Source organism: Siphateles boraxobius, unplaced genomic scaffold (assembly GCF_051911475.1).
Source record: "Siphateles boraxobius isolate OS27281-9 unplaced genomic scaffold, OSU_SipBor_1 25, whole genome shotgun sequence".
Lineage (NCBI taxonomy): Eukaryota > Metazoa > Chordata > Actinopteri > Cypriniformes > Leuciscidae > Siphateles > Siphateles boraxobius.
This window is the reverse complement of record NW_027508866.1, coordinates 27,990,900-28,005,252: the sequence shown is the minus strand read 5'-3', so window position 1 is coordinate 28,005,252 and position 14,353 is coordinate 27,990,900. Positions and strand designations below refer to the sequence as shown.

The 14,353-nt window shown below is 36.6% G+C and overlaps 2 protein-coding genes across 2 annotated transcripts in view; one reads left to right on the top strand and one right to left on the bottom strand.

Annotated features, from left to right (window-relative positions):
* Window positions 1-14,353, top strand: part of lmnb1 (lamin B1) — a 105,288-nt gene that overhangs the window by 17,815 nt on the left and 73,120 nt on the right. Inside the window, 1 exon segment of the mRNA XM_077243440.1 lies at window positions 1,186-1,342. Coding sequence (XP_077099555.1) covers window positions 1,186-1,342 — 157 coding nt within the window.
* Window positions 5,670-14,353, bottom strand: part of cunh5orf63 (chromosome unknown C5orf63 homolog) — a 209,283-nt gene continuing 200,599 nt past the window's right edge. Inside the window, exon 5 of the mRNA XM_077243444.1 lies at window positions 5,670-7,844. Within this exon, the coding sequence (XP_077099559.1) occupies window positions 7,709-7,844 (136 nt within the window). The 3' untranslated portion in view covers window positions 5,670-7,708. The remainder of the gene's footprint in view (window positions 7,845-14,353) is intronic.

Here is a 14,353-nt window from a genome sequence, read left to right as displayed (position 1 = left end):
CATTCAAGAATGAGACAGATGTTTATGAATGGGTCATTGAATCTTTGACTTAACCGATTCGTTCAAAATGCTGAATCATTCAGTAATGAAAACAGGTTGAGTGTTCCTGTGAGATGCGCCGTGGTATTGCTGCGATTTTTGTTTGGAACAATTTTCGCTGCTGAAACGGAACAAAACAGGCAGTATTGCATCTAAAATGTAAGTGACTTAATTTTAACTGTTTATTGAACTGTTGTAGGAAATCAATGTCACATATTCAATCTTGATGGTATTCAGGAAAAATAATTGGGGTTGCATAACATGCGTTAAAAATATAAAAACTATTTTACTTTTTTATAAAACTTTTTTATAGGCAGTATGTTAACTGAGTGTGTGTGCTCTGTGCCTCCTCGAGAGGCTGTGCGAGCGTCAACAGCGCAACCTTACCGTCAGTAATACATTCCACAATCGATCGCAATTTACAGTAAATGTAATAAAATCAGAATCATTCTCTCGGTTTAGTGATTCCCTAATTATTTGTTTTATTTTTGTTATTGATGTTCTAATCAGGCTACTTGGCCGGTCTGGCAAGTCAAATTCTTTTACTTGTCCCTTCAAAAACTCCACTTGTCCCGGACAAGCGTTAATGTCGAGCCCTGTCATTCATTGATTTCAAAACCGCAGAAAGATGATTTCTCCACTCTCCGGCTTCCATGCGCTTGGTAAGTCATGCTAGCTGCCAATAAAAATGTGTTTTTCACAAGTTGCCATTCCAGAAATGTCTTTCAAAAGCAAAGGCTGGTGTTGAATGAGATTTAAAACAAGTGAAATACTACGCAACTAGTTAAGGCTCTGGTGTTCTGCTTGATCCCATATCTGAAGTTGGACGATGCACTTTATTATTAATAATTTTAACATGGTCACTTTGTTTGTTTTAGAGACATACTACAGCTTTATGATAAAGCACTAATTGGTTTACTTTTGATTACATTTCAAAATAGATTTATGAATGTGTGTGTGTACAGAAATATTGTCAATAGCGATTTTTTTTCTTTTTTTTTAAAAATTGAAACCGCAAGATTTAAAATTTTTTTTTTTTAAACCATAATGTGATGTACTGACGTGTACAGTGGTTCTCAGCAGAGCAGTCGCCTGGCACACGAGAAACAGTCTCCAGCCTCTGATGGTGTGTGTTGTTTGTCACAGATGTGCTAAGAAGGATGTGGACCTTGCTGGCGCTCAGGCCCGACTGAAGGAGGTTGAAGCCCTGCTGAACTCTCGAGAGGCGGCACTGAACACGGCGGTGTCCGAGAGGAAGACCCTGGAGAACGCCCTCACAGACCTGCAGATTCACGTACAGGAGGTGCACATATAATGGATAATGGGTGTATAGCTACTAGGGGTGTTAATTTACACATTCCAATGATCAATCATTGTGTAAATTAATGATCAATTAATTGTTAGCCTTAATACTGCAGTGGCATATAGCCAACCGCATGACAGGGTGTGCAAATGCTCAAAACGACATGTTCCTCACCAAATGAATGAGAACGGTTTTTAGTCTTAAAGAGCTATTAGGATTGTAAAATGATTCGATGTGAAATTCCCGCGGTATAGCTGTAAACTGCTTTAAATGCGGGGGGTGAAGTTGCAAGCAAGGTAAACTTCACAATAATAATTGGGAATGTGCTAATTAGACTGGAGTAAGACCATAGACGTCTTTCGAGCTGTTGTGATCTTTTTTGGCGCTCTAATGATGTGTGACAGTCACACAGATCGCCGTGAACTGATCACATGTTTCGCTTTACAGCACCACAAAACATGAATGAACTCCGGTCTCGACATAATGCTTTGTCCGGGACAAGTGGAATTTTTGAAAGGGCAAGTGAAAGAAAATTTTACTTGCCCGACCGGAGAAGTAGCTTAACTTTAGTGACAAAAAATAACCAGAAAAGCATCGAAATGGAAGAATGATTGTGATTTTATTACATTCAATGTAAATGGCGATTGTCTGGGTAGTGTATTTCTGGTAACAACGTCGCGTTGTTTTTGTTCTATTTCACCGACGAAAATGGTTCCAAAGGAAAGCAACAGCAGCACGGTGTTTTGTTTCTGAATGATTCAGCGTTTTGAACAAATCTTTTGTATGAATGACTCAGTGATTCACTAATTAAAAGACGGTCACTTGCTGCCATCTATTGGCGGTTTAGTTTCATGTTTAAGTATTGCATTTTTTTATTTGTATATTCAAATATTTATTTAAAACATCAATCTCATAACATTATTTATTGCAGTTGTAATTTTGCAGTGCAAATTAGTTAATTTGATGGGTAACCGCCCTATAGTGTTTATTATTATTAGGTGTTCAAGCACGAAGTGCTGAAAACCTATTGTAATTGCTATTTGAAAAAAAAAAAAAAAAAAAACTAAAACGCATCGTGCAGCCCAAACCGTAAGGCCTAGAGACTTGAAACCTGGCCAGGTGGTAGGGCCTCAGTTTGGGGAGAACCTATCAGAGTATGACCCCGATTGGCCCATAGGTGGCGCTACAGCAACCAAAAGTACTAAATTGCTCATAACTCCTAGACCGTTTGACTTGGAATCAAGCTTTTTGCACCACTGTGTTCCTTGGCTCAAGACGGACAAGATGTGTATTCTCGATTTGAGCAACAAAAAATTTGTTATGGCCGGTTTTGTCCAAATCCTACTTTTGCGAACTAGTCCCTGGTTTTTTGCCTGATCGGAACCAGACCAGTCTAGGACAGTTCTCTGGACTCTCTAGATCAATAATTATCAAAAAAAAGTTGAACTTTGCCCTTTGGTTCACTGTAACAGGGTCGTTTAGAAAAGGGGGCGTGTCAAAATACACCCAAAAGCCTATAAATCATAAATAAAAACTCAGAACTTCACAAAAACTGATGAGCACATGTGTCATGACATGGTGAAGAAGCATGCAGAGTTTCATGGAGATCGGACCATAGGTGGCGCTATAACTGTCAAAAAGGTCGCCTATTATTAGGTGTTCAAGCACGAAGTGCTGAAAACCTATTGTAATTGCTATTTGAAAAAAAAAAAAAAAAAACTAAAACGCATCGTGCAGCCCAAACCGTAAGGCCTAGAGACTTGAAACCTGGCCAGGTGGTAGGGCCTCAGTTTGGGGAGAACCTATCAGAGTATGACCCCGATTGGCCCATAGGTGGCGCTACAGCAACCAAAAGTACTAAATTGCTCATAACTCCTAGGCCGTTGGTCCTAGCCTCAGGCTTTTTACACCACTGTGATCCTTGGCTTAAGACGGACAATATGTATATCTTCGATTTCGATTTAAGCAAAAAAAAAAAGTTATGTCGGATTTTGTCTTAAGACTTCTGACTTAAAAAACGTATATCTCCGATTTCATTTCCGGTATGCAAATTTTTCCGCCATTTTTAATTTTGTTGAAAAACTACTTTTGTGAACTAGTCCCTGGTTTTTCACCCGATCTCAAAAAACATGGCCGCCATCGACCAATGAAGTTTGAGCACCTATGAGACGAGGTTAACGGAGGCCGATCGGAACGAAACTCGATGGGCACGTTCGACTTATGGCCCTAGAGGCCTGTAAGAATTTTGAAAGAAATCGGCCACTAGTTGGTGCTAACGAGTTTTACGGCTCTGTAATCACGTGGTGTTGCACACATCCCCACAAAATGCATATCATTTGATAGATCTCCTCATGTTGAACAAATTTGCCTCTAGAACCATTGCTGTCAATCGAACCGTTCATTAAATATTCACGAATACGTTAAAAACCTACTTTTGCGAACTAGTCCCTGGTTTTTCGCCCGATCGGAAACAGACCAGTCTAGGACAATTCTCTGGACTCTAGATCAATAATTATCAAAAAAAAGTTGAACTTTACCCTTTGGTTCACTATAACAGGGTCATTTTGAAAAGGGGCATGTCAAAATACACTCAAAAGCCTATAAATCGTAAATAAAAAATCAGAACTTCACAAAAATTGATGAGCATATGTGTCATAACATGGTGAAGAAGCATGCACAGTTTCATGGAGATCGGACCATAGGTGGCGCTATAACTGTTAAAAAGCTTTAAAACCATATATATCCTATGGTAAATTGCCTGTTTAAAACCAGTGCAGTACAATTCTCTGGACTCTCTAGAATAGATCAATAATTGTCAGAAAAGGTATAACTTCTTCATTTGGATGGCTATAATAGGGTGAAAGACCAGCTTTGATGACTATATTAAACAGCTTTGATGACTATAACAGCCAATAAGTTGCATTTTACAATAAGTGGACCTGCTGTCATTTCATCATACTACTCCCTAATATTGTTATATATAATTCATATTTAGACTTTATAAAATCATTATTTTAACATTTACAATCACATTTTGTTAAAATTCATGTATTATTCACAATTGTGTCACAGGAAGGCTCAGGCTGAAAACGAAAGTATAACGTTAGGCCACGCCCTCCCAGTACAAATTCACTCATAACTCGAAAACGCAAACTCCCTGCGCGCTCAAATTTTGATGGTAAAGTCCTCTATTGGGCCTTGATCGAAATCTATCGTCGCGGGCCGCGGGAGCGCCCCCCCGCGGATCGCTAATTCGAGAGACCCCCGAATTTGAACGGCTGTAACTCCCGACCTAGACCACCTAGATTCTTGTGGGATAGCTCGTTAGAAGGGCTCGTCCTCACCTAGCGTCGATTCGAGTTTGGTGTGATTCGGCCAGGGCATTCCTGAGATATAAGCCCCAAAAGATATGCCTTTGAACGGGCAAAACTCCCGGCCCCGATCGGCCACCAACACCGGGATGGTCTCGTTCAACAGGGCTCCTCGGACACTATCTAAGTTCTGAGTTTCAGATTTTTTCACTTTCTCGTTCCCGAGATATAAGTGAAAAACCAAATTTCCATTCATTCATTTCTACTCTATATAGGCTGTAATACCACTGTTGTCCACTAGAGGGAGCAGCAGTATTAGACATGTTTAATATTTTTATCAGCTTTCAGCATTGGCTTACAAACAAATGCTTAAAGCTATTTTTTTTAAATTAGTTGTATATTATTACATCACAAAGAAATATGTGAAATGCTTATAGACCATTAAAAGAGATTTCAAAAATAACATATCACACACGTGCGTGTGTGTGTGTGTGTGTGTAAGCATGCATTATGGAGTTAACATGAAAAAACTGGTTTGCCTTAGTGCAGGATATTAGTGGAACCAAGTTGTTTAAAATGAAAGTGAGCCAATAAGTGGTCTTCTACTGCCCTCTGCTGGTCATTTTACTTCTTAAAGCTATTTTATTATAATGATGGACTGGTAATATACTTTAATATTATTAAACTATATTGCCTAAATATTCAACTAAACTAAATTAGATTTTATCAACTATATTAAACTAAATTAGATTTTCACAATAACATCCCAAAAGTGTGTGTCTGTAAGCATGCATTATTGAGTAAACATGAAAATTTGAGAAATTTTTTTCAATAAAATTATATGATTAAAATGAAAACTAAAAATTGCGTTTTAAATGGGAAATCTGTAATAAGCATTTTTTTACCTACAATTTATTTCAAATATCTATAGCTATAACAAAATGTGTTTAAGCATTTTTATTAGAGTTAATATGAAAAACGTGCCATTAAAAAATACATGGAATCAAACCAAGTCATAGAAAACAAAACTGCATTTTATTGCCAGAATAATGCAATGTTGTTGATTTTAAACAATGCATATGAAAATAAGTAACATTAACAATCAATTAATTTATTCAAGTCCAATCGTTTGCATATTGAAGAATGTCTCTGTGGTATCATTTCATTCATTTCAATTTTTTGCAGATATGAAAGAAGAAAAGTATTTGCATTAATATATGATCAAAACTATATTGCATATATGTATATATAATCCGTGAGACCTCCGGCTTGGAACAGCTGTAACTCCCTACCTTGACCACCTAGATTATTGTGGGATAGCTTGTTTGAAAGGTCCCGTCCACATCTTGCTTCACAAAGAAATATGTGAAATGCTTAAAGGTGCATTGCGCAACAATTCATGTTAAAAATACACGTTTTCTGACCCATACATGCATAAACAATTGCCTGATGGGCTGAATGAGCCCTTCTCTGACCACTGCAATTGCCTCTATAATCCTGTATAGTAAAATAATTAAGAGGGATTCGGGTTCGAATTTGAGACTGGGCGTGACGTCATGCGCGTTCACGCTCACCAGGCTATTTCTCGCAGGTTTGTGTATTCGCCGGCGCCGCCATTCTCTGCATCAGCGAAGACAACTCGTGCGTCAAAGGTAGAAGATGGATTCAAAGAGACCGGCTTGTAGTCCGTTCCAAACCCCAACGCAAACTCCACGTAAAGTAAAGAAAAGAACATTTTTGTCTAGTGCCACCAAAAGGTCCAAATTGGAGTCAGACAGGCGTCGGAGTAAGACGAGAGTCAACCTCGGGAAGGCATTCAACAAATGGAGAGATCTCCGGTCTGCTCTTGGTCTCAAACGGGATCCTCACTTGGCTTTTTTCTTGATAAAACGGTAAGATATAGCCCAGTCTCTAATGTTTGATACGGCCAATCTATGTATGACAACAAATGACGATGCGTAAAATGTGTAATGCTTTAGCGTAAGCTAGATACATGTACAATCAGAATTGGTTTTACTACCATTGTTAGTGAACAGTTTCATAAACTAGGAATTGTGTTCGGAAGAATAGTACAACATGAAACATAAAACTTATCCAATAAAAGATGTATGGCCTACCGGTAACGTTAGCCTTGTGTCCATTGCTAACATGCTGTGGTGTTCATGTCATTGACCAACAAGGAAGAACGCCGTTGCATTGGCTATATTGTATTTTTCGGTAAAAATAGTAAATTGTTCCCGTGAATGTGGTACATTTTGTATGTAGTATATATGAGGTATGTGGGAGCTCGTATTCTATCAAAACGAGGAAAACGTAAAATATTTTGGTATTGTGATAAAATACATGTTTTATTCTGAACATTGCAGGAAGGGAAATGCAATGGTAAAGGGGTAAATATTTTTACTTTACCTATACTGTTTAGCAGACTAACTATTTACTAAATAAAGTATTGACACATTTCACATTAATGTTTGTCAGTGTGTATTGTCAAAATATCTACTAAATAAATCAGCGCTACATGTAGTTTAGTGATTAGCAAAACAGTTCAAGATTCTTGAGTGTGATATAACATGCTGAAAAAATGACCGATAATTAGACAGAAATTTTGAGTAAATTATAACAGAAAAAGGATGTATTGTTATTGAAATATTCTACTTAGCAGATCAATAACAGGCTGAACCTCGCAAGTCTGCGGCGGATTAGCCTGTTTGGCTTTTATGAAAACGTCATGGTGACATTTGATTGTTTATTACCTTGAGACATTTGAGTGAACGTTGTTGACCAACCGTGTATGGTATGATTATTATTTTGAGCTTTTGCGAAGTAATCAATTATATTGTTCATGAATGTGTTTTCATAACAATACAATCATAGGTGGATACAGTAAAAACATAAACAAAGTTTTCTACTACCCCCGTTTTTCCCCTCACACATAAGAGTAATTTACTCAAATGTCTTTCCTTCCATATATTTGAAATGACTTGCAGATTTATAACTTTATTACCACTGAAGAGATTTTGGCTGTACACCAAAGATCTGTGCGGCAGATGCTCCTTTAGTTATGAACAGCTCGTGCTCGTGCATGCGTGCGTGTGCGTGTGGTCCATGAGCGTGCACAACTCTGGTTGCAGTTTCGCTTGTCGCCAGAGGGGGCGTAGTTCTGCAAAAACTCCGAGACTTGAGTTTTGCACCTTTAAAGACCATTAAAGTATATTTTCATGATGACAAATCCCAATAGCTTTGAAAACAACAACAACATGTGTGTATGTGTGTGTGTGTGTGTGTCTATGATCTCAGTGGTTAAATGCTTGCTACATAAAACTTAATGTCTTTTGATGCTTTTGAGCTTAACTGCCTTAACTGCCTAAACTGCTTGAACACCGCTAAATGCTGCTCGCAGCTTTAATTATTATTATTATTATTATTATTATTACTATTTTAATAATAACTGAATTTATTGATCAAATGTAAGAGATTGACATTAAAGATGATTCATACATTTAATAAGGTAAATGTATTGGTCTGTTACCTACTACATCCGAGAAAAAAATAACAAAAAACGAGCACACTTTGAAAGTCAAATTTTCATCAGGCAGTAATTTGGCATGGAGCAATCACTGAATAGATTTCCTTATTTAAGAATATTCTTAGATACATTTGCATTGAAATTCCAAGGAGTTTACATTCAGCACATATTTGACAATACATAATTTTCAGGAGAATACATTATGATTTTCACATTGGAAATGAAAGAAGCACCTTTTCCAACATGTCTTAATTACAAAAATTATATTCCATATTAGTTTACATAATTTAATGTTTTTTTTAAATTTAATCTGTTGATTAGGCATAAAAAAATTGTTCCAGTTGGTTGTCAGTTGAGGTCATGGGTCATTTTTTTTCTACTCCTAAAAACCAGACATCTCAAGCAATGTTTCATCTAATACCTTTAATAGCAACCTCAATACAAACCTTCTCAGAAAAGTTTTTTTTAAGCTTTTTTTTTTTTTTTTTTAGTTTGCTGCATGGTTATAAAAAACTCACGGGGTGCGTCGTCACGCACAACCACACGTGCCTGCAGAATTTTTTTTTCGTGCAAGCAAAATGAAGCGAGGAAAAAGTATTGTGTCGGACCATTACCACAGAAAGGGTGATGAAGTTACCTGTAAAATATGCTGCGCGGTATTAAAATACAGCAGTAGTACAAGTACGATGCGGTTTCATTTCCAAAGCAAACATCCACAAGCATCGAGTGATAAAGGGCAACAAACTTTGCCCTCTATGAAAGCAAATGAAAGGCGCTTCTCGAAGCTGGCCACTCTAGCGAGACGTTATCTGTGTATTCCCGGGATATCTGTGCCATTGCAGAGGGTGTTTTCAGCCGCGGGTCTAACTGTCAACAGGCTGCGCTCCAGACTAACCCCACATCATGTTGACATGTTGCTTTTTTTAAATAAAAATTAGACTGTGTGGATTGAGCTAGGTGAATTGAGCTATTTTTATTTAACGAAAAATCTTAGTCTAACGGGAAAAAATTGCCGTTTTTTGAAAGCTTCGTTCAAACGGATTCAGTGTTTTCTTTTTGTCATCTTAATTTAATTATTTCAGTTAAAAAAAATATTTAGTGTAGGCCTATTTTATGTTTTTTTTATTTGTATTTTATTCAGTTTTTCTCTGTTGTCACTGTCAGAAATGCTGCAGGTGCATGAATTTGATCTGAATCCAGGTTCTGTTGTTGATCCTGCTGTTTGCACGTTAAAATAAACCCTTTGGTAAAAAAAAAAATTGTTTGTATTTTTAATGTCACAGATACCCGTCAATTTTATTTTTATTTAATGCCAATTCAATATTATAATCTTATCAGTTAACTGTTAATAATCGATTAACAAGCGGCGGTTGCCGGTCGGGAAAATTAACCGAAATGAGCATCCCTAATTTGTCAAGTCACCTTTTTTTATATAGCGCTTTTTACTAGGGATGCACCGATCCGATACTCAGTATCGGTATCGGCTCCGATACTGCCATTCTTGGCCGGATCGGGTATCAGTCAGACGAGGCCGATCCAAATCCGATATTGTTTACTATTCTGTGTTATTAACCCTCAGGGGTCCAAGGTGTTTTTGGGGTCCTGGAGGTGTTCTGACATGCTCTGACATGTGGGCTTTTTTCAGTTATTTATAAACATGTTAATGGCAATGGTGTAAATTCACTCTATATAGCACAAACAGGGCTACCATAATATGTGAGCAAGATGTATGTACATGTTTGTATTTTTGAGAGAATATTGTTTATGCATGGTTATTTCAGAGACTTTAAGTTTTAGTTTTTTCAATAAGGCCACAAAACACATACTAAATATGTGTCCACACGACTTTTGACTAATGGATGTTCTCGCCAAGGATTTTTGCTTCAAAATGATCTGAAAATCATCCTGCCAAATCATTCACATAAAACAATACATTGATTTAAATTTAGTAAAAAAACTTTTTGTTTGGAAAGGCAATATGCGAAATGGGCGTGACTCATGTATAATGGTCTGATTCACACCTGTGAAGACAAAAGACCTGCTTAATAATCCAGCATAATGAGCTTTTCACAGGTGTCACTGAGCCACAAGAAAGAATACAAGGACACAAGAAAAGAAATATATATATATATATATATATATATATATATATATATATATATATATATATATATATACACTACAAAATTGGTTCGCAGTTGGAAACATCTACAAAAATAGAATTTTTCCACTTGTATTTTTGCTTGCAAATTGTATAATATCCAAGGTGTACATTTCTAGTAATTGTGTAGTTAATTCTCATACTGTATTTTAAAGTCTTGGATATGTATCCTCTCCCCAAAGTTGTCACTAATAAAACACAATACAAATAATTTGAAGAGAAGGCTTATATTGACCTTTTTAAGATTTTGTTTACATCTACCTTGTAAATATATTATTTGCTATTTTATTTAAAATGTTACAATTACAGCAACAATTAAAATAACAATTTCAAGTGTAATATTTCTTTGTAAAAACTTAAATATGTATGATAAAATGTATACTTTAAAGTTAAGGATTCATTCGTTTGAATAAAGCCTACATTGGAACAAACACTATAATAGCATAGTTGATGACTTTATTTTTGACAAAACAAACATAGCCTAATATATTTAACATTTGAGCAGAAATTGGTGAACAAAAGCTTATTCAATGTGGCAGTAGTCTAGTTTACAGTAAACAGTTAATAATCTATCCAAAACTAGTCAACGAAATGTTGTCTTTCATATTTCGTTTGTAACATAGGCATATCGTTTGTTGTTTTTATGAACCTATATTAGGGCATATAAATATTAATTTGCCGTTTAAGTTGCTAATACAAAGACATTTCAACATTATTTCAACATTTCAGTCGATTAGGGTTCGGTAAAAACTGTTCAGTTCATTCATTCACACACAGACGCGATTCATATTTAAACAGTCTTTTTGCGGTTTACATACACTATGATATCGCGATTAGAACAATAATAAAAAAAAAAACTTACTTCTCGGTTAGATCCGTTGCTCCTCGAAATGAAAATAAACCAGCACATGTTCTGAGGTAAATGTCCCAGGGTTATTCCTCACAGTCTCGCAAGAAGAAATAGTACATTAATCTGATGATTACATTTGTTGTGTTATCGCGTTTATGAGGGGCGTTGACACTTTGCATGTGTTGCTTCAGATCATTTGCGTTTGAATACCGTGCGCTCTCCGTGGGCGTGTCACATTAACAGAATAATGAGCTGAGAGAACAATGAGATCGGCTGACACCTCTCTCTTTTTTATAGATTACATAAACAGAGAATATTCATTTTAGTTTTGAATTAGATATTTTAAAAGTACAAACTTAAATGATTATAAAGATATATTGCTCATGCTTGTGTGAACAGTATTAGCTGAGCTTTAAGTTTAGAGACGTGCTCCAGAAAAAAAGTTAACGGAGACAGAGAGGCAGAAAGCACACCCTGTTTATTTTCTTTATTTTACAAAAGCACACGGTTTTGATGCTAATGTGAGTGTACACAAAAAAAGAAGACCCTCTATAGTTTATAATCATGTATTGATTTTATTTATATGACCAAAAATGACGGAGTATTTTAAGTCTGTTGCTGCTATGTGGAAAAAAAACAGCAAAACTGTTTGGCGCGTTTCTGGACCCCAGAGGGTTAAGCCCCACAAAACAGGGTGTCCGCGCGGTAGTAAAAAAAAAAATCTACCAAGATTAAGGCCCTTGAAAGGTAGTAAAAGGTAACAAATGCAATTTGACTTGGTAGTAAATTTTTCATCACCACCTCAATATGAGTTTCCATTTTTTTTGCTTAATATTTGTGTCTCCATGTTTTAATTTAATCTAGCATAGTTTAAAAATGTATACGGTGCTAACAGAACCTTAGCGAGTCGGAGTTGATAGAAATGACGTAGAAGTAAACTGTGTTAGTTCTGTGGTTGATAGCCTATCAGCGACGCCAACAACATTTACCGCCTTTTTACCTCATTTGATATTAGCCACTTGCTTCAAGTATTTTCTACCAAACTTACAGTGTGAAATGGGGAAATGTAAGTTTTCGCAAACTTGGGTTGACCACCGTCATTTAAAGACTGGCTTAAGCCCGTCATAGGGAATGACTGGGATAGTGTCTATCATATTTTGGTATAGTAATTCACTGCTTAAGTCTGCGTGTGTGAGAATGTGTGTTTGTGGGTAAGTGTGTGTGATGTGACACACTTTATTATTAATCTTTATTAATGTTTATGGTTAAGTAAGGCTGGGTAAAATATATAGATTTCTCAATATTAATCGATTCTCATTTTTACGAACCAATATCGATTCTTAAATCTCAAGAATAGATTAAATTTAGTCATTCTGTTTTAATTTGATGAATGAATGGAACATTGTTGCTCGCATCCCATCCAATTAATCGCAATAATCTTTGTGCTTTGTTACTATTGATATGAAATAGTCTCAAATTTCAGATTACATCCATTTTATTACAAAATTCAAAAACATAAATACCGTTTTGGCGCTGTGACGTGAGATCGCTCTGGCAGCTCAAGAGAGGAGCGCACATGATCTTCTCTTCCACCAGTTACAGAGCGAAATAAACATGAATGAGAATCTAAAAGTGTGTTAAAAGAGTACAACTTATCAAAATCTGTATCATGTTACATGGAATCGCTCAATCAGTGTTTTAACCGTGGAAATGCGTCAATTAAACAACTTGTAAACAATGTCATGTAACGTCACATTTACCTCAGAAACAACATATGTGACTATAAACTCGTTAGTCAGCTAGAAAATTAACTAGAGAGGAGAATTTTGCTAAATATATGCACCATATTATATATTCATTTATAATTTTTAATGTTCTTCAATATTTAATGCATGTTTGAATAAATCATGACAGCTACCATTTAAAATGTTTATAATTCATATTACTTTCTTATTATAAAATGAATAAGTGTAATTTAAGTGTTTGTATAGCTACAAATCAGTTAATTTTTACCTTCAATATTATAGTAGGCTACTGACTCTGGTTTACAGCATTAATTAAGAGATTTGTTTTCCTTGAGAGAATTTGCCATGTATTGTACCTCATATCCAAAACAATCAATATTGAATCGAATTGCAAGCCTGTGAATCAAAATCGAACCGAATTGTGAAATTTGTGTCAAAAACAAATGACACTTAACAATAGGGCTGGGTATTAAGAAGTGCCAAGGTTATTATTCACCTTATGAGGGCTAGGGGCTATGGCTAGGATAACTCAAGGGCTAGGGTTAAGATAAGGCCAACTGAAACTCAACTTGACACTACAAAAAAAATTTTTGACACTCCCTGTAAAGTCAAAATTAAGTATGTGTTCTGAGTTTGTCATATCACAGAAAAATGTGTTATTAGCCACCCAGCCAAATTTGAATGATAAAAAAGGCCGGCAAGTACATAAAATAAGCTATTAAAATCTTGAAAAAATGAGCAGTAGTCTCTGCTCTCAAACGCTGGGGGCGTGTCCGCTGGCTGCGCTGAAACCACGCCCACTCGCGTCAAAGCTGCCGTTGCCACACCCAACTGTCAACCGCTACAGCCGGAATGGATGCTCCTAGCAGCTTATTAGGTTAATTAACGTTATAACATGAGCACACAAACTTACACTCATTGGTGGGCACGCACTGCCGATGATGGCACCAGTTGTCTGCGCGACGGGAGGATGAAGGCCGAGGCAGGAGATAGTCGGTTCGGCCCCATTCACCAGTAACAGCGGATTATCAGTGAATCCCAGTTGTCTCCGCAAAAGTTTATAAAACTGTCCCGTGTAAAATAATCACTACAGAGGCAGGTGTTTGCGGTCTTCCTCAGCTCTCCATCAAGGTGTCTTTTCACAAAATGAATCCACCTCTTCTTAATGTGATCGTTTTTAGGAAATTTAAATAAGGACACCAATCTGTTTTGTACATGATCGCATCCAGATAGTACGCATTTCCGTGACGAAGACATAACTAGCAAACTGTACGCTGTAGTAACTATAATAGTACTGACAGTAACTCGCGATTGAGCGGCAAACTGATGCGAATGTGCTCTATTTATATTGTTAGTGGAGCGGCCAGCCTCAGTGGCTCTAGTGCGTCATCAAGTAGGGGCGTGTCCAGGAGCTCAGG